Source organism: Colius striatus, chromosome 4 (genome assembly GCF_028858725.1).
Source record: "Colius striatus isolate bColStr4 chromosome 4, bColStr4.1.hap1, whole genome shotgun sequence".
NCBI classification, from domain to species: Eukaryota; Metazoa; Chordata; class Aves; order Coliiformes; family Coliidae; genus Colius; species Colius striatus.
In genome coordinates, this window is record NC_084762.1 from 75177548 (window position 1) to 75204586 (window position 27039).

The 27039-nt window shown below is 35.5% G+C and overlaps 1 protein-coding gene across 5 annotated transcripts in view; it reads left to right on the forward strand.

Annotated features, from left to right (window-relative positions):
* The window catches only part of VPS13B (vacuolar protein sorting 13 homolog B), a 457128-nt gene that overhangs the window by 318592 nt on the left and 111497 nt on the right, over positions 1 to 27039 (forward strand). For all 5 annotated transcript variants that reach the window (XM_061995669.1, XM_061995671.1, XM_061995673.1 and 2 more), the window contains one exon: positions 21822 to 22524. In XM_061995669.1, coding sequence (XP_061851653.1) covers positions 21822 to 22524 — 703 coding nt within the window. The remainder of the gene's footprint in view (positions 1 to 21821; positions 22525 to 27039) is intronic.

Consider the following 27039-nt stretch of genomic DNA (forward strand, 5'->3'; position numbering starts at 1 on the left):
AATTGCAATTATTCAGTTAGTAAGACTATGACTTCTCAGAAGGTGTTTCTTCTTCACAGTATAAATTCAGCTAGATGGATTCACTTCTGATTTACTGGTATAAGAATTGTCTAGGAGGACTAGAAGTCATCATACAGACAGTTTTCATGAGAACATTACAAGGAAAAACAGAATTCTGTACATATTCCTTGAACATAAGATTAAAATGTAGTTGTAAGTTGTAGTTCCCCTGTTAGGGAAATTGAAGAGTTGGAAGTTTTGGCATTGCTGAATTTCTGGAATATTTTATTATGACTATATAAGCAGAATAATAATAATAAGGATTGTTAGAATACTGTTTACCTTACCAATTAGCCTATTACAATCTTCCAAATGCCAAGAGCTGTTCTTAACTTCCTTGTTTCAACAGTTTAGCACTGCAGGTTTGAATGATATAGGTAACACACAGTCAACTATTTAGTAAATAACAAATAGTTATTTACTGTAACTTAATCTGACCTACTTGCTCTTAATTTTTTTCCAAGCATGGTTACTTTGAATGACACTTTTTCATCAATTAGAATGAGTCTGACTTCATTAAGGGATTACCTAATCATCAGTGCTCATGACTTTTGTTAGAATCATGAAGTGGGTTTTGGAGGATTGATATTGATACTAGATTTGTTCAATTTTAGTTGCTGTCTAAGGTAGAAATAACAATTGGAATTTTTACTGGTATATAAACTTAAGTTAGGAGATTTAACAAACTTTAACGAAAATAGATATAGTGCCAAAATGAAATTAAAAGTATTAATTAGAAAACAGAAGGATGAAATTTCAGACAGTTAAGTCATACAAGTAGCCTGAATGAGACAAGTTGGTAGTGTTAAGGCTGAACGAGATGGCATTAAAACTGATTTGTGCAAGTAGAGACAGTGTCTTTTTGAAAGCTTTCTGACATATGAAACAAAGCTGCTAAGTGTGCTACCGATAAGTAGGCGTTTTAATAATTCAGAGTTTTGTAGAATCACTTAAAGTGACAGTGGAGATTGCTCTTATTGGAATTACGTGAGACCATAAAATTTCATGATTTTTTTTCTAAAAATAATGAAATGATTCCATGACAGAAAGTCCACTGTAGTCATTCACAAACTTTCCAAGAAGCAAGCCTTCTTCAGTTAATTAAAAAAAACCCATTTTATTTTTTGTTTAAAAATTATGACCTATGACTTTAAAAATTCAGTCATTTCAGTTAATGGCCGAATGTCAGAGTGGTAGTTTGTGTTACCTCTTTTCCCTTTTGCTTGGAAACCATATTTGAAACAGCTAACTATATTTTTAAGCTGGAAGAATAAAGAGATAGATAATACACTGGATATACTTTTAATCTCAATAGAAAACTGTTTCTCATGTATTGAAGGAGAGGAATAGGAAAAAAAAAGGAGAAAAAAAGCAGCATGTAAGATGTTTAAAAGCTTCATGGTTTTCCAAATATTTGACAAGATAAATCATTAGGATTTTTGTGCAACTGTAAACATCATTAATCTCAGTTAGGAAGCTTGATTTCTCTGGAAGTTCTTGGTAAACAGAAGAATTAAATAATTGTCTCCTACCTCAAAAATAACATACATTGTGGTTCTGTTTTATGCTTTGACTATGTAAATATAGACAGTTATCAAAGTAGCAGCCCCTTGTTTAGCTTTAAAGGTGTGATTTCCAAATGTACTATATTTGGTGGTTTATAGGGCAATGTTGTAAAGATTAGTGCAGAGAAAAATAACAAAGGAATGATGATTTATGGGTAAATTTTTTTTTTCCTTTAATATTCTCTAAAGATTTTCTCCAGTGCTGTGTTTTTACTTACTATAAGCCCTAGCTTTATACACTTTTATAAATTAATCTTTGATGTACAGTAGATCTATTGTACTGATTTCTTCATAAAGTATAGTCTATTATTGCAAAGAATATTGCTTTGATCTGCTTGACAGGTTTAGAGTAGGGACACATATGTGGTGTTTGATAAATTACCTTAAGGGCAAAGAATGTTTCTGCCTTTTCCTAATTATTCACTTTTTTCAGAATTAATATATGCCAAATTCTTACAAGAAGAAGATATAATACCAGCACATGGAGAACAGAAACAGAAGTGCTAGGAAAAGAAATACATATGTAAGAGTGAAGTGCATTCCTGATTTTTTTCACTGAGGCACCTGAGATTATAAGTGTACTGTTAATAAAGGAACATATTTCCTCATTCTTAAAAGAATTTTTCATATTCTGGTAAAATTCTTTCCAGTATACACGATAACTATTTTTACTGCTGACCAGTGATAAAACAGGTGAGTTCTCAAGGAGTTTATTTCTTAGTCTGGCAAATCTGTTACCCATTGTCTATCACCACCTGGAGGTTTTTGCAAAAGAGCATTTTTTTTAATCATATGTACATTTAGAAGTGGAAAATACAAGAACTCATTTTTCAAAGAAATTAAAAACAAAACAACACTCATTTTGGTCTGCTTCTGTCCACATATTCACGCATGGATAACTAACCTTAATGCAACTCAATAGGTCTTGTACTCCTAAATCAAATATCACCATTGAGATCATTAACTGCTGTTTTTTGGACAAAAAAACTCCTGAGAAGTTTTAGAGTAAGGCTAGATGTTTGGAATAATATTAATTTCTACATAAATAATCATTTTACTTAAATTTACCCTTGAAGAGGGTTCCTAGTTAATAACTATCTATGTTGGAGGTAATTATGAATATGAAGTGAGGTTATTTTTTATCTTCCTTGGAGAACTTAAAAGTTGCATTCAAATGTTTTTTCTTCAGAAAATCTCTGTGAGGGTTATGCTTCCAAGAGAAAAATCAGATACACCAGTGAACACAAAATGCTTCATTTTAAAATTCAAGGCAATTTTAACACCTGAAGTATTTTCCAGAGGATGTAAACTAAAGCTTTCACTCATTTTTCTGCCTTCTGATGATGTATTTCTCCCTATCCATCCCTATTTACATAGTCTTGTTTGGTTGTCTTTTATTAGTCCAAATGCAGGCTTCAGTCCATACTTGTCCCATACATTCTGACATCAAGATAGGTAACAGTTATACCAATAAAAAACAGCAATGTCTTGAAAGGATTGTAGCCAAATTCATCTTTTCCATGCATTGTTTATTTTCTTACTTACAAGTTTTTAATTTCAGTAAGGAGTGCAGCACTTGATTGGTGCAAACGTGGAAATATTTGCATACAGTATAAGTAGAAAGCAAATAATTGTCCCTACTTAGGATCTATTTCAGACCTCTGCTACCCCTTTAGGGCATTCTGAGCAATGAACTGTCTGAGCAATGAACAAAGCTGACAAAATTCTTCAACGAACTTGCTATTATAGTATCTATGTGTTACTAGCCTTTAGAGTACAGTAGATGCTGCACAATTTCGATTCTTAAAATGTTCTTTCATTCCTCAAAACATATGAAAAAAATACTCCTGTTAAAATTGAGGAGAAACTGTTTAACAATTGAGCTGGTGAAGGATGGACTTGTATATGCTGGTAAAATAGTCATGTGAGGGATGACCTTTAACCAAAGTGTCTGGTTGGAATTTTTATTCATAGCTGATATATATTTATAGCATAATTTGTGGTCAGACCCAAAGCTGGTGCTCATGTGGAGGCAGTGTTGAGCAAAAAGTGTGGAAACTTGGTGTGGGCCAATCTTTGTTTTCTTTCAGAAATTCAAGGCAGGACCTGCTGGCTAATGTTTTCTGCTTTTGTGATACCTGCTATAAGGTATCTGATTTTTGACCTCTCTGTTTAGACTACCCAAGCACTGTCTTCAGCAGAGTGTTCATCAACCTGTCAGAGTATATTTTGCTTCCAGACGTGGCTCTTGGCCAATCACTTGGAGTAAACTCCACCAGCAGAAGTGACATGTTCCATAAGGCTAACCCCATGTTCTGATAAAATACAAAGACAACTCACCAGCTTCCTGAATAAATTGTATTAAGGAGGATGGTGAAAGCAAAAGTTGCTTCAACTTTGACATTTTGTTCTTTTACCAAAAAAGTTATTTTTGGAGTCTAACTAATGTAAAGATTGAATACTTCATAGTGAGCACTATGTTCCTTGTAATCATCCCAATAATGGGAAAAGCTTGTAGAAGTATGGCTCGAATCTGCTCAGATACCCAAACAAAATCAGCAAATGCTTCAATGAGTAGTAGGCAACACACTAATTACAGCAAACTAATTCTTTCCCCTAAAGGGAAAAGACATAGAAAACTCATCTGGAACAGCTGATCCCTTTCTAGACTGGCTTCATCAAACTGTATAGTTATTTGTCACATTAGAGACATTGCAATATTATCTGCATGAGATAAAAGTAATTATCACTGCAGATTAGACTTAAACAATTTCTACTAAGTTATACCCTGGGTTTTGCTGACTCAGAGAATCTGGAAGAGTATGCTGAAGAAATATTTCTCTATATTTGCTTTATTTATACTTTTTTTCCCACTAAGCATGCAGTTACGGTTGCTGTCAGAGAAGAAGAATCTAGAAGGACCTTTGATCTGACCCAGTACAACTATTCTTGTCGGAATCAGAATATTATGGGCTAGAATGGAATTCAAACTATCATCCAGTCCAATCCCTCGCAAGAGCAGGACCACCTAGAGTAGATCACACAGGAACCCCTCCAGGTGGGTTTTAAATGTCTCCAGAGAAGGAGACTCAATAACCCATCTGGGCAGCCCATTGGAGTGCTCTGTCACCATCACAGAGAAGAAGTTTTTCCTTATGTTTCTTTGGAACCTCTTACGTTCCAGCTTGTACCCGTTGCCCCTTGTCCTATCATTGGACATCATAGTTCTCTTTTAGTTTATTTCTGTTTAAGGCAATCTCATCAACCTTCTGTTATAGCTATAACATCTCAGTAAGATAAACATGTCAGCAGGAGGTACATGCAAAAGTGCTATTACAATTGTATCACACATAAAATTTGAAGGAATTATAGCTAATGGACTTTATAGCAGCCTTTATTGCCTGTGGTGCTTTAGCAGTTAGAGCAGTTTAATTAAACTTTAGTCAAGGTTATCCATGTATTACTTCTGTGTAGAATGAAAATAAAAGTCAAACAGTACCATATTTTCTGTTGAAAACAAGTATAACTTTGTTTTCCATTTGTATTTTGTGTTACAAAAATAACAACCAGAAAACTGATAAAACAAGTTCCAGATTATACTACTTAAGAAGCCAGACAGCCGAAGTGTGAAGTGGTAGATGCACATGTTGCACAGATGTTGTACTGACTGGTTAGTATCCTTATGGAAAGCTTGTTTAATTGGAAGTATTTTTAGTATGTTGAAACTTTTGAGGAGTTGGCATCCTTATTTACAAGTTTCTTTTGAAGAAACTGTTTATCTTTTGTCTTTTGATTCCTGAAGTCTAAGGTAATCAGTGTTAGAGAGCCAAAACAGTCTTGATTTCTGTGTTTTGTGTAGACCAGACGAATTTAGGTGTGTCCTGGTATCTGAAAGTCTGTTGGCACATAAAAAAGCTAATGTTGTGTGAATATAGCTTCCTGAGAGTTTAAAGACTCCTTTTCATTATGCATTTGAAATCGATTCCAATGACTAGAAGCAGAGCAATTTTAGTGTATGGTAACAGTAATATCCCAGAAACAGTAGGTATTGAAATGTGAACCAATAAAATACTTCTCAGAGAACTTTGATTTTTTTCTTATAGTTTGCACAGTTACTAGCAGATCTTGTGTATCTGCTCGGTTTTGCCTCATGGTTTAAAGCTTCAAATTTTGATGTCAAGGAATAGCAGATCATACAGCATGTAGTACCATATCTTTGATATTGTGGACGATCAGATGCTTTCTAGGGGGTTAGCACTACAGTAATTGAGGAATCACAAATTTATTGCAGCTGGTAAATATGTTTAATTTATTAGTAAAATTTTTAGCAACAATCTCATTACCAGGGTTGTGTGGACTACATTTTTGCATGGATAATTAGTAAATATACATTCTTTTTTTTTCCTTGTCATGATTGTGCATTTAAAAGTATGAAGTATTATAAATCTTCTAATTAGATTACAACAGGTAAAATTTAAGATAACAACTCTAAGAAACAAGGTAAACTAACAAAATTTGGATCATTTGGGTTCAAAGCAGTTTGACAGAGGTTCTCAAGGAGCTAGACAAGAGTTAGCGTAAAATTAGGATTGATTATTCTCACTGTGTTTGATCTATAGCTTTGGAAATAACAAAATTTTTCCAGAGAAGTTTTTTCTCAGAATAGAATGTTTGCATAAAGTTTTATTTCCAAAGTACACATCACAACTAGAACTCCAAAGTACCTGTAATTTGTGTCACTGGCATTAGATGTTTCTGTTCTTGTATAGTGAGGCCACATCTGTGTGCTTTAAATCCAGGCTGTACCTTGTACACCCCTGTTTGGAGGGGTGGACCTGAGTGGACCCAGGTACCTACAGACCAGTCAGCCTCACCTCCATCCCTGGAAAGGTGATGGAAAAACTTATCCTAGCCTCTGTCTCCAGGCATATGCAGAGGGTCATTAGAGCAGTCAAGATGGTTTTATCAAAGAGAAGTCATGTTTGACCATCCTGATAGCCTTTTATGAAGATGTAAACAGGTGAACAGATGGTAGTAGTGCAGTGGATGTGGTTTATCTTGATTTCAGTCAAGTATTTGACACTACCTTCCACTACTTCCTTGCAGCAAAACTGAGAAAATGTGGGCTGGATAATCAGGGAGTGAGGTACCACATCAGCGGTAGAGGCTCATTTTGATAATGACCCCGTATCAGGGGCAGAGACCCATTTTGATAAAGCTGACCCCAGACCAGGGGCAGCAATTCACTTTGCTAAAGCTGACCCTGGACCAGGGGCAGCGATTCACTTAATTAAAGGCCCTGAGCCAGGGACGGTGACTATGGCCGGAGGAGGCTGTGTCCCGTGGGAGGGACCTAATCACTTCAGGCCCTGAGCCAGAGGCAATGATTTTCTTCTTTAAAACTATGGCCAGAGCAGGCCATGTCCCGAGCAAGGGACCCAATATCCACAGTTGTAACTGTGGGGAGGAACCCACGACAAAGCAACTCATTAAACTTATGCCCAGAAGAGGCCTTGTCCCGAGAAAGGGACCCTGTAACTGCAGAAACTGCAATCATGGCAAAGAACCCACACCAGAGATATTCACCAAGGACTGTGTCCTGTGTGAGGGACCCTGTATTGGCAGAAGCTGCAGCTGCTGGGAACAACCCACACCAGAGAAGTTCATTAAGGACTGTGTCCCGGGGGAGGAACCCCGTGTTGGGGAAGAATGCCAGGAGTCATCCTCATCTGAGAAGACAGAAGCAGCAGAGCCCATCTGTGAGAGACTGACCATATTGCACATTCCCTGCCCCCCTGAGCCGTTGTGGTGGATGGAGGTAGATATATCGGGAGCAGTGAGCTGGGCCCAGGAAGAAAGGAGGGATGGGGGAGGGAGATCTTAAAGTGCTGGTTGTAATTTTCTCATCATCCTACTCCTTTTTTGCTTTTATTCCATTCTGTTTCTTGTAGAATAAACTTTCCTACTTTCATCTCTAAGTACTGGAGTCTGTTTTGCCCAGAACCGTAATTGGCAGTGAGCCCTCCCTGCCCTTGTCTTAATCCACAACAACCTTGGTTATCTTTTTACTCCCATTTCACTGGGGCCTCTGCCATCCTAACGAGGGTGAGGGTGAATGGGGGCACCGAGCGAGAGACTGTCGTGGTGCTGCTGTGCTAGCTGGGCCAAACCACGACAGTATTTTTCTAGGTGTTTTAAGATGGAGCATTATGAGCTAGAACAATTTTTACAGGATATTTTAGTGCAAGTTAGGGTTTAGTCACTTTTTTTTTTCCTTAGCCTGCAATACTTGATTATCTGAACCAGACCCCCATGTTTCTGTTCTATGAATTACATTGCTCCTGGCTTATTCTGTCCTTAATGGAATGGTCTAAGAAGACATAAATGTTCTGTCTAATCTCGTTATTACATAAAATATTGCCTAGCAATATTTTGAACATAACTTGTGGATATTATTTTTATTATCAGTAACTTAAATATTATTGTAGTTGCTTATCAAAATAAAATGCTTTTAATAGCTAAATGGTACATAAAGTTAATTTAAAATTTTGTTATTTAAGATTATTTAATAGATTAACAAAAAAATCCAAAGTATTCATTACAAAGATATCATATTGGTTAATTTTTTGCAAAAAAGGATTAGAAAACTAGAAACTGTGTAATATTTATTATCATTTTTCCATAAACAATAACAAATATAGTCAATTGTTGAGATGTAAGCAGGACAAAATAAATAAAGACAACACAGTGGTTCAAACTCACTCTAAACAGAGAAATTGTGAGAAAACATGTGCTTGGACTTTCTCACACTGTGGACATAGAATGTGTCATAGTGATGATTTGCTTAATTATCTGATGAGGAGACAAAAGTTTGAGTGTTAGGTCACATGACATATGACTGAAGGGTTTGCATTCTTTGATCTGGACTAATCTCCTTTGAGTCACCTAACACTTGTATACAGTAGAGTTTGATGCTGTGGCAACATTACATTTAGACAGCACCCGTTTGAGTTTTTTCCCTGTATGGAACATCACCTGCTTGGTCGTGCAGAAAACTTGATTCTTGACAGCGATTATAAACAGATGTACTCTGTAAGTCTCCTTAGTTTAAAGCAAAAGAATATGTTTTTTTCTTAAAGGGAAAGCTGAGGAATAAGAAGAGAAAGATAGTTGAAGCCAGTAAGGAGTTAACTGAAGTATAGTCAGTAGTCAGTGATCAATTTTAATTTGTAACTTCCCTGTTTTCTTTGTGGGAAGGATCCTTACTTTTTTTCTAGCATTCCCTCATGAGAAACTGTCTTTTACATGTATTTAAACCTGTTTTTAGAGGTAAATAAAGCTAATGTAACACTCTGTATGTCAGTCTTCCTTAAAGAATATATAATATTTAATGTTCTAAGCCAAATTAGAAAGCAGAAAAGAAGTCTCAATGTTAAGTAGTTTTGTATCTGTTCTGTGAAAATCTGGAAATAGATGGTGAGAAACCGAAACAGATGCTGCCACTGAAGGAAAGCCATTGTTGGGTAGTTGACAGTAGACACTGTCCACTTGTGTGGCTTGTATGGACTGGATAGTCAACTAGGGATAAATATGCTGCTTAATTTTGTGCTTAAGGACAGAATTTCACTTCAGAAGCACCCTCTCTTGAAAGTAAAGAGGCATAATTTTTCAGTGTAGTGCTTTTAATCATATTAGCTGCGCTACTATTTTTTCAGTTTCACTAGCCAGCTGCAGTCTTTTTTCAGATTCAGGAATAGAATGATACATCGTGTATCATTCTAATAGAATGTGTATCATGCCTAATAGAATGATACATCGTGTAACTCATCTCAAAAATTTTGACAGGAAACAAATATAGGTATTTTCTCAAAAACTCATTTACCTGTTCTAGAAGAAATTCGGGAGATTTTCATACTGTTTGAAGAGTGACAAGAATACTCAAATAAATAAATATTCTTTTTATCAGTCATGAGTTTAAACATAAAAGTCTTCCATGTGTATAATACCAAATGAATAAAAAGATGTTCAAGACATCCAGGTTATTTTATTGGACAGAGTTGTGTTTACTGTTTCTCTCAAATGAAGGTCCAGGAGTCTGAGCTGCAATAGTATTCTTGAGACATTTACAACAAGTTATATACTGAGCAAGGCTAGCTGTAGCCATATTACGATTTAATAATTTTTCTAATGTTTTAAACTAAAAAAAAAAATCTAATCTGTGAGCAGAATTATTTATTAATTGGACTTTAGTAAAAGAATGACATCTGAATCAGTCTCATCTAAATCAAAAAATCTTTGTTTTGCAGTGCCTTTATCGTGAATGTGTTTTCCAAATACATAATAAGCTGAAGATGTGTGTTAAAAGTTACCACATTTGAGACATGTGTGACTAGAATTCATAGTCAAGATTTGCGCCATGTATAACTTCATTTTCTTAGTATAGGTTCTACAGACTAGCTTTACCTACTTAGGTAGTAAGTAGACTTACTCTTTTTTTTTTTTTTTTTTAATCCTTTTCATCCTTTTTTAAATTTTTTAAAATTGCACAAGAGTTCTTTTATCACAAGAAAGGTTGTAATAAAATTTAAGTCTAAATGTCTTGATGTCTATCTTTCTTTCCCTTGAGGTAGAATACTTAGTGGCTTCTTAGTTTTTTCTCTAGGATTGCCTATAGTTTGATATATTATGCAGTAAATTAGATTAATCTTTCCTGAAGTCTAATAGTGTGCAATACAGTAGAATCTTATATTATAGGTGGGACAATTCAGCAATGCTGAATTGTACTTTATCCATAGTATTCACACTTGAATGACATTTACAGGCCAAAGTGAAACTCATCTTGAAAATCTGTAAATAATGGTGTTAGTGCATGAAGAGAGTTTCTTACTCTGGTTAGTCTGAAATAGGTTTTCATTCAATTGAGAAAAACTTAGTGAGGACTCTCTTTCTTGGAAAGGCAAAACCACATTTCCCTATCTTTATTAGAAGTAGATGTAAGGTTTTTTCATTACATTTTTGCTTTACAATAAACATTGAGCCAAATTGTATTCATTTCTTTGACAAGTTGATGTTTTAGTAGTTTAGGTGAAGATAAATTGACTATTTGTATTATAGTAGTTCAAGTGAAGATCAATAGACTGTTTGTATTATTTTGGTTTGCCTGGTTTCTATGCAGTCTTGCTTTTCATGTAGGACAAAAAAAATTGTGAAATGACTAAAAAAAAAAGCTTTGAAATGTAAACAACATTGTTTTCTGATAATTTTTACTGTTGAGCTGTTCTGTTCATACAATGTAAACTTGATAGTGTCGGAGAGAGCGCCAAAAGTGTAACTTCTTGAGAATGCTGAAACACCCCTTTAGCTGGAATAGCTGAATAATACTTGCATCATTTTCCTGGTAGTTTCACCAGTCCTTGGATTCCTACATAGCCACTTGCCGGATGTTTTCCTGAAAATAAAGTGATCTTTGGTTAGTTCAAGTAGCTATCAAAATAAAGTTCTTGCCAGTATCTTGAGTCATTGCCATACCATGTTTTGCTTGTTAAGAAGCTTTGTCTCATCATTTGATTTTGTTGCCAAAAACAGCAGGGAGATATCTTTTTGAAGGACTGTGCAGTACTTTTTGGTGCTTCATATGAGCAAACATTTTCATTCCAAGAGAAACTTAGATGCAGTTCTTGTATTGAGAAAATGGCTCTGATTTTGCTAATATCTTTGTAAAGGTATCTCATGACAAATGTTTTGAGTGTGTGTTAACCTGGAAGTTGCTTGATACTTCCAATCTAAGCAATTTTTTTAATTTATTTTAAATTACTTTGGAGTTTTTTATTCATAACCCAGTAATGCTACACAAGTTGCATTCGTGGTCACACCAGGAAAGTTTTGAGATAGCTGAATTTGAACTAGCTATTTTCAATTGAAGAATATATTTTGAACTTTAAACTACAATTGAAGTTTCCAAAAAGTAGACAATAACTCTCTGATATTAATACTCTCAGCCTGATCAGAAACATTAATTTCTGGGATTGTGTAGGCTTCTGACCTCTCTGAATCCCAAAAGTTCATTTTTGTTCTATGCCCTGCCTACGGGGAATTTCGCTTGTCTCATTAATAATTTTCCACTTGTTTTAATGTTGCACTGGAGTTCTTTGAATGGGACAGAGAATGTAATAGTCCTTCCTGGACACTGTTCAGACAGGAAGGATAATAAAGAACCTTGCTGTATTTTATTTATTTCTAAAATGTTCAATGTCTCCTGCCATCTACCATAAAAGCCAATACAGTAACATTATTAGAGTGAATTATATTTTAGTATACTGTCACTCTTTGGTGACAAGGCCACAAAATACATGCATAGATTCTCTGGCTTCAATTCATATGATGAAATCCAGTACTGTTTGTATTTTCATTTAGATAGTAAAAATAATTATCACACCGTCTTACATTGCAATGTGTTGCTGATGAGTACAGAAAAGATTAAAGAGAAGGACAATACTTCCATTTCTACTTTTTACGGCTGGCTTCACTGATTGAATTACTGGTTGTGATATCAAATGGTGAAATCATAGATTGTGGTAAGACACTGATCTGAGACATACACATAATACTAATAACATTTACCAAATCAAATTCAGGTTTGCAGCCATTTCTAATTACTCTGAAGTTATTTCTGCAGCTAATTGGTCACCAGTGCCTATCTAGAGAGAAGACATTGTAAAGTTACCACTTCTTTATACATAGTAAGCAACATTAGTGTTTCTGCTGTGCTGAATTGATTTGCTTAATAACATTTTTTTTTTCCTCAGTGCATGTTTCTCAGTGCAATTTTTTTTCTCAGTGCATATTTCTAGGCAGTATTTCTAACTGAGATTGTACCTTCCCCCTAAATTATCTGTGACGCAGTGCATGAATCGAGACTGAAAGCTTTATTCTTGACTCTTCCTAAGTAAAGATTTTCACTAATTTTAACTTTCTCCATCAAAGCTCAGGAGTAATAGTGACTTAGGGAGTGAACAGTGGCAAACAGCTATTTCAGCTCATTGTAAAGTTAGTTAAAATAGAGAACTCATTAAACTGAAAATCTGTTGGCTTTACTGGGAAAGCCAATCTGTTGGCTTTACTGTACTGCCTACAGTTTTCAGGAAAATCGTATTTGTCTGAAGAACAGTGAGTTAATACAGTAAAAGTCAGGCATTATTTTTCTTCATGTAGCTACAGGGATAGTTAGATCTGTGCGTTTGCATTAGTTCACCTGTGTTCTTGTGGTAATTTGTATGGGTTTTTTGCTTTCCCACTAGAGTATGCAATCTCGTCTTCACAGATCAACTGGTTTTGATGATACTTTGCCTTCCAAAACAAGGGCAGAAGAAAGTAGAAGAGATTCAGAATCACAAATAAATTATCTGCCAAACTGATTTTTTTCAGTGGGAGATGAGCACCTAACTGATCTATGTGCTCTTGAAAATCTCCCCATTTCTCATAAACTTCATTCTATCTGGCAGTACAATATTTTTCCCCAGAAAGATGACACTGAGCATCTAAGGATTTTATCCATTGTGTCTATTGGGCCCTTGGTATTTGTACAACGTGAGTTCTCTGTACGCTGACCTGAGTTGGGTGCCTTATTGGGTCTTTGTCAAAATTTGTCCACGATGAAGCACACCATAGAAAATTAATTTATGCCCAAGATCAGTATGGCTTAGCTACTAAAGTATTAGAACTCCAGAAGTTAGTTTGGCTAAGCAGCACGTCCTGGCTGTTTGAAGAAGGCTTCATGTATTTTTCAGCAAGCTGAACCTGAATTCAATAGCAAGTTTCCCAGATTCTGATGTGTTGTATTCTGACAGACTAGGAATTTTCTAGTAGGTGCTATAGAATTAAAGACTAATTAAAAAAAAATCACTGTCATAATAATGACCAACATTCTAAACAGTTACAAGCTTGTTTATGTAATGCTTCAAGAAGAGCATTGGTCCCTAATGCAAAAAGGTGGTTTTGTTCCATTCATTAATTTTATGCCTCTCCCTAACTTTTGTTTTCCTGTAGATTAAAGATGTGGTTAAAAGTAGTTCATAGCTGTACCATACCACTGCATGTACTGCAGGTTTGGTATCTTAAAAAGACTTTAGAAACAAACAGAAAATATTAAGTTTACCTCTTCAAAGACTGTTTTGGATAAAATATTCTACAGCAGTACCTTAAAGAATGAACATTTCAATTGCCTTCTGTAAATGTCACATTTTACCACGTGTTAAATAGATAAGGAAGTTCTGTCCATCTCTTCTTGGGGCTGTCTGAAGATTCCAGAAGATAGACCATCCTGAGCTTCCTTTTCAAAGGAGTTTTTTTCAGTGCTAGGAATGGGAACTACTACTAGGAATCTTTTTAATGGTGTCCAGATAGGAATACCTTGTAAAGCCTATTTAGCTGACTTGTTTGGAACAGCAGCTTTAAGGCAGCAGCTCACAAATATTTTGGAAGCATGGACCACTAATCTGTTGTTCTTATGCTGTGTGCATTTCCATTTACAGCAGTGTATATTTTCTGCATGCCCACTGCAGCATTTATGTAATTTAAAAATTTATACTTGGGATAATATTGAAGAAAGTACTTGTTGTGGTTTGACCTGACAAGCAACTAAACACCACACAGCTGTCTCACGTCCCTCACAGTGGAACAGAGGGGAGAATTGGGGGAAAATGGTAAAACTCATAGGTTGAGATAACAACAGTTTAATAGGACAGAAAAGGAAGGGACAATAATGCTAAGACGATATACAGAACAAGTGATACAATGGCACACCACTCACTGACCAATGCCCAGCCAGTCCCCAAGCAGTAGGCTGCCACCCCCTAGCCAACTCCCCCCAGTTCAGCATGATATCCTATAGTATGGGATTTTGCTGTGGTGAGCTAGGGTCAGCTGAGAAGAAAATTAACTCTATCTCTGCCAGAACCAACTCAGTATTATGATGTCACCCAGTAGCTCTGTAATTTTCTAGGACTGGTCAGTGACAATACCACTTAGGCTGTGATGTGCCGATTCATATAGCAAACTTGTTTATACAGCCATACTGGGTGCCGAACTAGATTATTGGTCTGTCTCAAGTGTTTGAAAGCAAGCATTCTATTGTGAAACCACAGTCTTAAAAAAAAATAAGTCCTTGATGTTTTTTGTTTTCTTTTCTCAGTGTATTTAGGAACACCAGTGAATTAAGAGAGAGTTAATTCAACCTACTGCAAGGTTCAGCTAGTTTGATGAGATAAAGTTGCTTTTGATGAGATCAAATCAACTCTAAACTACCATTTAGATCAGTAGATCTTTCTGCATAGAAATGTGACCCAAAACTGAGACTGGTAAAACTGTAGACTTATACTGAAATCTTAACACTGAAATGTTAGAGAATGTCATGCAAAATCAAGCTAAAATTTCAACTTCTAGTTTTTAAAAAGTCCAAGTGAAATACACAAGCAAACTCCCATGAAAAAACACTTCCTTGACTTTATGAAACCAAAAAAGAAAGTGCAAAAATGGGCAAACTTTCACCTTGTCTAAGGTAAATACCTCTATTTATTTTAATCCAGTTTTTTTATAAAAAAGCAAAGATACAAATGTAAAATTCCAAAATTAAATTTTAAAAGCAACACAAAAAGAGGTAATACTTTCAGTAGAAATATTGTTGGACAAACTCTGACTTATTTCAGCCCAGTCTTCTAATTTTAAGTGTTTCTTTAGAAAAAAAAAATTAAATACAGAAGTATTAATTTAATTGCTGGCTTTTCATAGGGTAGCAAAATAAACCTAGTGTTGTTTTAAGATTAAAAAAACACTTCTGTTTCTGTTTGAAAGGATTTAGTATTTGCATATACCCATGTTACAATTGGAACATTTAGCACAGCTTTGATTTATGAATATTTGGATGAGTATTTAACAGAATGTAGGCCTCACTCCACTTATGAAGAGCTGGAAAGTCATTGCACAAAGAAGCTGAGGTTGTATTGCTGCTTGCCGTCACATCTTTCCCATAATTCCTGCAGTATTGTGAAAACTACAGTTGAATTCCTGGCAGTAGTACTTCTGTAGGTCTGGGAGCTCATATACACCATTACACTCCTATTTAGCATCATTTGTTTTGCAGCAAATGAATATTCCTTGGTGCAAAAAGAATACATTTCATTTTTCTATGAAGTAGTTTATTTCAGTGTTTATCATGTTTCTATTGCTTTGTTTTGTCTTGATTGAGCAATTAGTTCCCTGTTTGATTAACAGCTTTTGGATAACAGTTGAACTGAACTATTCTTCAATTGGACTAATGCAAATAAAAGCGTGTCTCTCTAGATTAAATTGTAGGAATAAAGTTTTAATTTAAAGTTTAAAAGCTAAACTTTATTGGACTGGAAGACATGATTTCACAGTCTAGTGTGACTATTATGAATATGAATAATTTTGGTCAAGTAATATGCAAAACAAAATCACATTGTTTTAGGTGTCCAGTAGAACAATGTAGCAAACTTTGTATCTAAATGTTCTTTAGATAGCAATGATACATCAAATAAATTTCTAAACTGTTGGAGTCCCTTTGATGGAATACTAAGAACAAAGCCAGTAAAAAACTATTCAGTATGTTCTTAGTAATTCCAGTTTAAGTGCAACAGAAAATAAAAATTAAACATACTCCCTTTTCTGTAGCTCAGATTGGTTGGTAGGCAAGATTTTTATTTCCATGAAAATATTACTACTTTTTAGCAAAAGAAAACTAGGTCACATGCCACAGTGATGGAGCAGATGCGATTGGCACTTTGCTTCTGTGGTTTCACACTTGCGACTCTTTCCATAATTTATATCTTTTGAAGAATGATCTCATGATTGGCTGAAGGATTTTGATCAGAGTTAAGGAACAGCTTTGCAGAAGGCTGGAAATTTTACTTCAATAGTGTCATTATATGATGACCATAATTAATATGAGAAACTGGAAAAATTATGTCGATATAGATGCATTTGATCTAGAGCAGTTGCACTTTCATAGATTATGATGCTTACAGTTCATTCCAATAGTTAAAGAAGCATCCTGTAAAGTATCAGAAAAAAACCCTAAAACTGATAGAAATGTTCATTGTGAAATTCTCATTTGTTATTGTTGAAAACTCTTGGGAGATAAGAAAGTGAAAAGATTATGGAAAAATGCTGCCAGTTGTTTTAAAACATCTTTCTCTTATTTGGAAAATGTGTTCATTATTGTTCTAAAGTATTAGGTTGTGTATTTACCTTGATGGTTTTATTGCCTCTGTTTATGGAGTGAAAACTTTGAAGACATGTCTACCATATAAATACTTTTATCAGAAATGGAAAATAAGTGAAAGTTACCTGGGTAAGTTTGTAGCGACCTCAGATGTGACCGCTATCCACTTTTGAAAAGCAAATATATTTACCCTTGATTTTATGAAGTAGTTATCTGTGTGCATGCTGCAGGACAAGCTATTTCCCTGGCCTTTCACCAGATAGATATATGTCATAGGCCCCGCTGAACTCCAGGGGTTAAGCTAGTAAAGTTACCTATCTCAACACATGAAAAGGAAGAATTAACCACAGTTCCCTAGCTACTAGTGTAGCTTTCAACACCTTTTCTGTGGTGTCTAGTATTGATAGGATATATAACTGTGAAAGGACGAGAAAATGCACTGAAGTGATCTAAGAAGTAAACTATCATCTTGACATGTTTTTTCTAGCTATTGAAACCTTTCCATATTGCAACTCGTTCTGACAGTGAAACTGTAGAATTCCTCTGATTTAAGTACCATCTGGTTATGCTCAAAGCTTTAAAGCTATTATCTCAGCATAAAATTCCAGCATCCTATAATTTTTTCTTCGCCAAACTATCCATTTTTAAGCCACAAATATTTTTCCAGTCCTTTCAGATTTTATCTAAAAGTATATTTTAACAGTATTTAAATAGTTCTTAAACAATAACAATTTATCTTGATAGATGACATGCTGTGTTTTTTCATTTTATTTTAATTAGCCATTGTGGAACCAAATTCCCTTTTGTTTTATTCCTTTGAATACTGTTTAATTATAGTTATCATGCCAAATATCTTAAAGGTTATTTTACCAATACAGTTTCATTTAACATGGGCCATGTGGAATCAATAGTCCCGTTTCCTAAAGTGAATGCTTGGAAAATCTTACATTCATCTGTTAAGAGTACACATCCTTTCCTCATTAGTTGGAAAGTACAGGGATTTTGGCACAGGTTCTGTGTGGAAGCATTGTGCAGCTTTTATATGGATTTTGTTTTTAGCCTTTGATGACACTGTTTAGAATAGGAAGTATCTAATAAGTAAAGCATTTTGTCTAATGTGCTGCCAGTGTGTTTAATATATGCCTGGAGGTCTGAAACATTATCTTCTCCACTACAGTAATATGCATTTAATTCTCTGAAAGCAGAAGGTCGAACTTTTAAAAGGGACTCAAAGTACATTTTCAACTAAAATAATTCAAAACACATGGGAGAGGGGACCAGAGTAATGTACGGTTGATTTTTATGGTTTAATCATGATCATGTTAATGCACACCAGTAGCTAATTAAAGAAAACTTTTATTGTTCATTTTAAATGGGTTATGTAAAGAGTAAGGGAATTGATATACTGCAGCCCAATGATAAATGTTACCATTACATTTGCTAACAGCAAGCTGATATTGCTGTACTTGACATCTTTAAAGTATTGGCCCATTTATTTCATAATAAAGCAAAGATTTTTTTAGAGTTGTAACACTGAAAGTCATTCCATCTCATCTCTTTATCCCGTTGGAGGAATACCTAAATGATTCCCAAGTTTATTACTAGGCATATTTTCAGGGCATCCAGGAAACTTGGTTGGAAGCTTCATGCTTACTGAGCTGAGACTGATGCAAGAAGTGGTACTTCTGCACCTTTATTTTCTACCCAGTTGTGTTACATAGAGCTCTCTTGCAAATCATTACTCACTTGTTGCAATCTTTTTAATATATGTGGTAAGAGCATACATAAGTCAAAGTTTCATTGTGGAACTGAGTGACATGGAAAACTGTAATAGGATATGGTGTCTTTCACCTTTTGGGTGCTGGTTTATATTCCATACAGCTTACTACTGCTCAGAAGTTACCATCTGACTCCTGTTCGGTGACCTGCATGAATTGTTTTGGGGTCTCAGTAAAGTTTTTGTAGTCGAATGCCTGCATAACAGGAAACTCGGCAGTTGGGACCAATTAGCACCCTTGCAGTAGCGTTGCCAGTATACTCTGAATGAGGATGGAGGCAAAGCTACTTTCTTACTTTCCTTGAGGTCCTTTACGTAGGCCAGCACATTTAATAAATACTTAATTATAAAAAGAGGCAAAGGAAAAGGACTGAGCTTCAAGTCAAATCTGTTTAGGTATGAGAAGAGAGAATCCATTCAGAAACCTGAAGTACTGTTATTTGTCCTTCCACTCAGTCATACACATGCAATGCTTTTCTCCCTGAAAGATTATAATATAGTGGATTACACTATTTTCAGTCCCTCTAGCCATCTGTATCATTTTGAAAGTATCATCAGTGTAGGATATGGCAAAGCACTTTATAGTTTACCAGACAGAGAGGCTGAGGTATAGCTCAACTTCCCAAGGATATCAGGAAGAACTGGAATTTCTTGCTTCATGATACAATAACTCATTAAAATGGTCTCTAGTTATTTTTACAGAGGCTACATTAAAAGTAGTATCATATTTACAAGTCAGTGATATGAGTCTGCCATAGAAATCAGCCACAAGGAATTTTATTGGTTATTTGAAAAATATGTACATGAGTGAATCTGAAAAGATTGTAACCAGAGCTGGCAAAAACCTTTTCAAAGCAAATCTCAGCTAGTTAATGTTTCTGTTTTAGGATTTCCTCTGTAATAGTTTTTTCTAGTATGTTCATTCCTTTAAAGAAAAGGAGAGGGAGTAGCTCCTTTTGTTTCTAAAAGCACAATATAAAAGAGCATTTTTTAAAACTGTTTTTCTTTAACTCCCCAACCCAATTTCTGTAGTAGATGTTGAATCTATTAATATTGCTGCATAAAGACCAAAATTTGAAGAAATTCAGTAATTCACTGCCCTTCATTCCTGTAGTTAAGTTACTGGTAAATTTTGTAAGTGCTTGTAATTTGTTATTATATTACTAAAGAGGAAGCTAGAGTATGGTTTGCCCTAGTTTATATCTCCCTTTTCAAAGATTAAGTAGGATGAAGAAGATAAAAAGAAGCTATTGAAGAAAGTCCTGGGACAAAGAAATGAAATCATTGAATCACTGTGCAGTGACAGCCAAAAAACCCCAAACAGAAGTATTGAACACCATCAGAATGGAGACTGACAACAAGACAAAAGGCATTGTTTTACTGCTGCATAAAATGGTAGTGATCGCACTTCTTGAATGCCCTATAGAGTACTGAAGAAGTGCACAGTGGAGTTACAGAAGTAGAGAAGGAAAGCTGAAATGATTAAAGGTGGTGCAGCAGCTTCTTTGTGAGGGGAGACTAAAAAGTCTGTGTTTTTCCTGTCTGGAGTGCAGAAGGCTGAGGGGCGGTATGATCAAGCTTACCAGGTAATAGCAGCAATGATACAGCCAAACGTGGACCTGAGCATTCAAATCACGTGCTGAAAAAGGTCAGGGAAATATTTTTATACTAGTAGAAGATTGGTTTATACCAAAGGGGAAAAAAACCCAAGAAAAATGGGAACTGGCTGCTCCAGAAGGTTGTGGAGGCCAGATACTGTCAGCATATTCAAAAAGGAAGTGAATGAATTCATGGACAAAACGTCCAGAAATGGTTACTGAAACGCCTACACAGATGTGTACCACTGGCATCCCAAATACAACAGCTGTGGGAGTAGGAGAGAAATAGATTGCAGGAAGTGGCCAGAGTCCATGGTCTCTCTCAAGAATCTTCTCCTAGTGCTGTTAGAAACAGCATACTAGGCTGGATGGGTCACCAATATGATTGGGCTGGGAATTTCTTATGTTAGCTGTTGTACAGAGCTGAGCAGAAACACTTCTGGGCAGCACAAACAGAAGTGTTAGTTATCCTCTGGAAGTTCTGCAGGGTATATATGCAAGAGTCTAACCTCCATATGAATCCAAGGGGTTGGGCATACATCTTTATTATTATTACTGAATTTCTGCTGGCTAAGCTTTTTTTTTTTTTCTCAAATATGCTCCTTACCTTGTCCTCAACCTCTTTGTAGGATTTCCACTTGTCTCATGAGCAATATTGAAAGTGTTTTCTTTCTGAAGCACTTCCTTGTCGTGCATATCTCTATCTCTTGACCTGGTAGTATGTGGTCCCTGGATGCGTCCTTGTGAGTTTTTGTTTCACTCTCTTATTTCCTGTGATAGAAGGAAAGACCTTTTTTCTGTTTATCAGTGGTGTATATTTTCTTTTTGAAATATTTCTATATGAAGTGGTTTCTCATGTGAAACTGTGAATGTCACAGATAGAACCATATGTAGCCTTGGTGAACCTTGGTAAGCTAAGAGCTCATACCTTGTCATAAAGCCAGTCTTTAGATGATGATGATGTTTCTTTCAACTTTGGTGTTTTATGTAAGACAGCTATCATTTCCACGACTCTGAAGAAAAATACTTTTTTCTATAATATAATTATACATCTCAGCTTGCAATTTCCATATAGTCTTTTTGTGATTTTGCAGTAGATTAACATCGCATTCTATTTCACTTAATTGCAGAAAAATATTTTCGTGCCAAAGAGGACTTTTTGAGCATCAGTGCTCAAAACTGAAACACAATTCTGACTAGATTTTTTGTTTATAATGCATTATTTTACAGATATATGGTTTTATATTAAGGCATAATTTTTTTGGAAATTCTTTAGAGTTTAAAGGAAGAGTTTAAATGGAGGGAAAATATGAGAAGTCATTTAAGCCTAGAAATCATTACTCGTTTGGTTTTTTTTCTTCACATGTTCTCTTGGCACTTCGTCTGTTGTGAGTCATAATTTCATTGGAACAGACACCTGCTGTGTTTTCATGAGTGATTACTGTGTTAAAGTTAACTTGGCAGTTATTTTTTTATAATTCTCTTTTTTGACATCATGTTTATATAGTGTTTGTTTACTGCCACTGAAATGGAAATATTTGGGATATGGATATCATAAGTTAATATAATATTTTCCTTTGTAGGTTTCCAAGCAAGAGCAGAAAAAAATGGATGTGTCTGACGGAGGAACAGTTGAGACTTCTTCCCGTTACAGTGGGGCACAGGACAGTGGAATTGGCAGCGACAGTGTTAAGATCAGAATCGTTCAGATTGAGCAGCACAGTGGTACCAGCCAGCACCGCATTGCCCGTCCTTCCCACCAGTCTTCCATCGTGAAGAATCTCAATTTCATTCCCTTTGACATTTTTATTACAGCAAGCCGAATCTCCTTGATGACTTACTCATGCACTGCCTTACCTAAATCAAAATCAGTACAAGATCAGAAAGATGGTGAGAAAATATGCAAAAGCTCCCTGAACCTTCCAGAAGTAAACCTAGGTGGCAGCCATGACACCAAGAAGCCCAGTCAGCCCTGCATTTCCTCTGTCACAGCAGATGATCTTTTGAGCAGTGATGTTCCCCTGTGTACTGGGAAAAAAATGGGTCTTTTGTCGCTGGAAAGTCTGCATGCCTCCACAAGATCTTCTGCTCGACAAGCCCTGGGTATAACTATTGTTCGGCAGCCTGGTCGCAGAGGAACAGGAGACATTGAACTACAACCATTTCTCTGCCTCATTGTATCACAGCCCAGTGTGCTCCTGAGCTGCCACCACAGAAAGCAAAAGGTAGAAATATCAGTGTTTGATGCTGGTCTTAAAGGAGTAGCCTCAGACTACAAGTGTACAGGTAAGAGCATTTAACATTCACTCCTGGTTATAAATGTCAAAATAATTGCACATCTCAGAGTTAACTGAGTGGTGGAAAAACAGCTGAGAGACTTTTAGAACATCTTTCATGCTTTTAGGATTATACCCCATAGCTGAATCAATTTAAGTGTATAAAATGTTTTAAATTAATTAAGATCTAAGGAGTGTGAAATTAATTAAGATCCAATCTTTTAGCAACCATTTCTTCCTATTCCTCAATATTGCTTTCTCGTTACCAAATTACAACAGGGATTGTTGCAATATTCTAACTTCTCAATGTTTTCTAGAGAAGAGTTGTAAGCCAAGCTTTTCCCACAAAAAGCATGTTTTTGTGACTAAATATCACAATATTTTCCTATACTAAGCTTATTGATAAAGTATAAATATGGTGATTTGATCATAAAGAGTAAGAAAATTTTCATTCAACTAAGTAGTAGTGTTTTGCAAGAATTTCCTTCTCTTAATGAATTAATTTTTAAAAACTATTTCATATGCAAAGCTTAGAAATACATAATATCTGGTCAGTAGAAAATATTCTGAAATATTACTTTTTTCATCTTATCTGTACTGCTGAAAAGAGAAATCAAGTGATTGCAATTCATCTGTCTGGCAGCCATTACTGAGTATAAGACTTTAGTGAGATACATCATTATAGAGTGTTACCCCAAAAAAATGTAAATGAGAATGTAGAGATCTGCTGAACGTGCAGGCAAAAAGTATGGTGTTTAAAACTCTTTGCTAAATGAAAGCTCTGAGTAAAAAATCTTGCTAGGTTTTTTTCTTAACAGCGTACCTACACCAGTTATGAAAAGCAGTATGAGGGGAGGGTTTCCAACTATCCCAAATCTTTGCTATTTGGGATTGTGAATTTTTAAAATTATCATTAAAATAATGTGCTTATGCAAAAGACTAACCATACCATTTTTAATAGATCTGAACTTTTTACAGAAATCTGAATTATGGTGGAATATTTAGGAAGTAAAAGTAAGGAAGAGTAGATAGCTGGAAGGAAGACACTTAAAATAAGATTACCATGGGTTTATGATCCTTCCATGTTTATCTTTCTCTGCTGTTGCTATCCTGTCTTGACAGAAACCATTTGTGTCATGAATTTTATTTACTCCAGATGCCCATGTATATTTCTAAATACTACATAAAAGATGGTCATATAGCAATTAATATGAAAAGAATTTAAAAATTCATTAATAAAGCAAAACTTGAAGGAAAATTGGAGTAGTAGTTCATTAACTTAATGATTCGGGAAGATGCAATAGGACTTCATTTCTTATGTTCAAGGCATTCAAGGGTGTCCTTGTACAAGCTACGACATTACCAAGAAACAGAGCAAAGTTCTCTCCGTTACAGTTAACTTCTGACGTCTTTTATCATTTTCTATGGGAGCAATTCTAGAAAACAAAAGCTATAATAAAGTCTCCCTATAAATTGAAAGTGGATCAGAGAAGACGGAAGCATGGCAGGAAGTTTAAGTAAGAAAGGTAGTGAAAACATAAGGTCCAAGAGCTACTTGGTCACCAGCAGTTGTTCAAGTGAGAAAAGACAGGGTCTTCTTGAAGGACCAAAGATTAGCCCTATATGGGTCCCATTAGACTCTCTAAAAGACTGCTCTTCTTCTGTCTTGTGTCTTCTTATGTGTGCATGCAACCATCTCTCTGATATCTAGTAGGATGGGGAAGAGAACACAACCTAAACATAAAAAGTATATTTTAACTGGATTTTGGAAACTGATTTTAAAAATATATTTAAACAGTGGGACTAGGCAAGCAGGCCTGATGAAAACATTGTGTGCATTCCATTCCATGATAGAGATAGGCAGCAGCACAGCGGCAGCTCAGATTAGGCCTATAACATGGCAAATTTCATCACAAAATAAAAAACTGAGACTTGTCTGCACAAAAGGAAAAATATATGATGTTTTTAATAAAGATTTATTGGTACTTCTATAGGGCTGGTTTACTTATACTAATATGTTTAAGCTTACCTAGTTAAACTATATATGAAATATATATCGATTAGATACAAAACATGTTAATACAAACTCTACCATTTGAAATCATCACTCTGTGTATGAATATATATATATATATAGACATCAAGTATGCTGCATAAGAATATTTTAGAAGTAGTTTAAGTCATTTGGAAAAATTACTTGGACTCAATTTTTCTGTATAATTCTGAAGACTTGACTACTGATAGTTCAACAGCAGTAGATTCAGGTCTTCTGAAATACCATGCTATAATTTCATATGGCTTTTCTAAAAGAAACAACGCTCAAATCTTGCAAGGTAGAAACAAATAGAAAATTTTGTTGTGGAATTAGGGTGGTCTTAAATTTTGATGGATGTTAGTTCTAAAAAATACTTTAAAGAAACATTTCTAATTGTTTGGATCAAGGTTTTTTCCATCCCTCACCTCTTATCATATATTGTTCATTTGTAAGTCAACAAAGAAATTAGAACTGGATCTAACAGGTCATTTTATCTGAGAATCTGTTTTATGAAGCTTTGAATAAAATAGGGAAATTATCCTGTAAAATAACACCAACATGAATTTTAAGTAGAATAATAGTTAATCATGGGCTGATGACAAAATTAAGCTTAGTGCCTTATGATGGTTTACTACTTTGAACGTTTATAGTCACAACGTTTTTAATACTGTTACGAAGCCACATATACTTTATTTTGGGCAAGGGGTTTCACAGAATCATAGAATAGTAGGGGTTGGAAGTGACCTTTAGAGATCATCTAGTCCAACCGCCCTGCAGAAGCAGGTTCACCTAGATCAGATTATATAGGAACATGTCCAGGCAGGTTTTGAAAACCTCTAAGGAAGGAGACTCCACAACCCCTCTGGGCAGCCTGTGCCAGGGCTCCCTCACCCTCACAGTGAAATAGTTTTTCCTTTTGTTTAAATGGAACTTTTTTTGTTCCAGCTTCTTTCCATTACCCCCCATCCTGTCACTAGACAAAGCAGAGAAAAGTGATGCCCCAACCTTCTGACATCCACCACTCAGATATTTGTAAATATGAATGATATTTCCCTCACCCCCCCGCCCCCCAGTCTTGTCTAGACTCAACAGCCCCAGTTCCCACAGCCTTTCCTCATAAGGAAGATGCCCCTGTTTGTTCTCATTTTTTAAAGATTTTAGGTTAATACAGCTTAAAATTTAGGCTCTTCCACATTAGGCTATTGCTGTTTTTTAGTGAAAGTACTAAACAGTGGCTGGAACATGAAACTTCATCCAAAGAAGTTGTCTCCTCTGTCACTAGCTCTGGGGCTTTTTATGAAACATGAAAGAAATCAGAAAAAAATAGGAGGAAATAGCCCTTTTTTAAAATTAAGTATTGTTAGTATGTTAATGAGCAGCCAGTAGCAGTGTATTTCCATCAGGTCAGTGCCTGTCTGTGGGAGTATTTGCCTGCCTTGGAGCTAGAGACCTGATGGTTATGCTTTCAGTTTCCACAGTCCTCTCCAGCCAAGTCCATTGGCAAGTCAGTTCATTGGAGACTTACTAGATTATTAAAAGTTAGCTCAGGTTTATTATGGCTATGTGAAACTATTTTGTGGTTAAAAATATTTTTGTAATTGCACAGCTTGATTGCAATTATCTTTCTGACAGGAATTTCAAAACAAAGTAGATAAATTTATGGAATAAATGTTAACTACTTCATAAGTGCAATTAAAAAGACTAGTTGCTCCCTGAGTTGACTTGTAAAATTCTTTACAATTAGCCTGAAAGATACTATAAAACAATCTTTTTTTCTCAGTGCACATCCTACTTTTAACAAAAAGGCATCTGCTAACCATTAGTTTTTGCAAACAGAGCATTGGCCATTTCTACTTAAATAAAAGTGGGTGCAATTGTTTTTAATGTAATCTCATAAGCCGCTTTTATAAATATTTTTTTAAAATCTTTATTTGCTTTGTTTCAGGTAATGTAATCCAGATACAAAATTGCCTCATTTCCTGAGCATTGTGCTCTGGGCATTCTGAAATCTTTTTTTCTGTTTGTTTGTTTGTTTGCTTTCAAACAGGACGTTGCGGTGCTTGGTTTTTTTAAGGGAAAGAAATTTCTCAGTAAATATCTGTTATGCATGGAATTTCTTCAACTTTCACCAGTGAAACAATTGCAAAAAAAAAAAACCCAAGCATTGTGAGGCCATCCAGAATTATCCTTGATTTTCATTTTATTTAATTTTTTTTTACACCCACGCCTTTGATGGCAGGGGGTTCATGAAGAGCAGATGCAGTAGCTAAGACCACATGTAACCTCTGATCTAATGGAAAGCCCAGGCTGCGTGGAGGCCGACTCTGGCAGGAAGTCTTGATTCAGCCTGTGCTTTCTACAAGAGAGAGAGGGGATTTAAGGCTGCTCCCTAGCATAGCATTGAGAGTTCTGCTGGTGTGTCACCTGTTCCCCTCCGAGTATATTTATTGTCCAGCACATCTGCATCCAGGGACTGGGGGGATGGGGTAA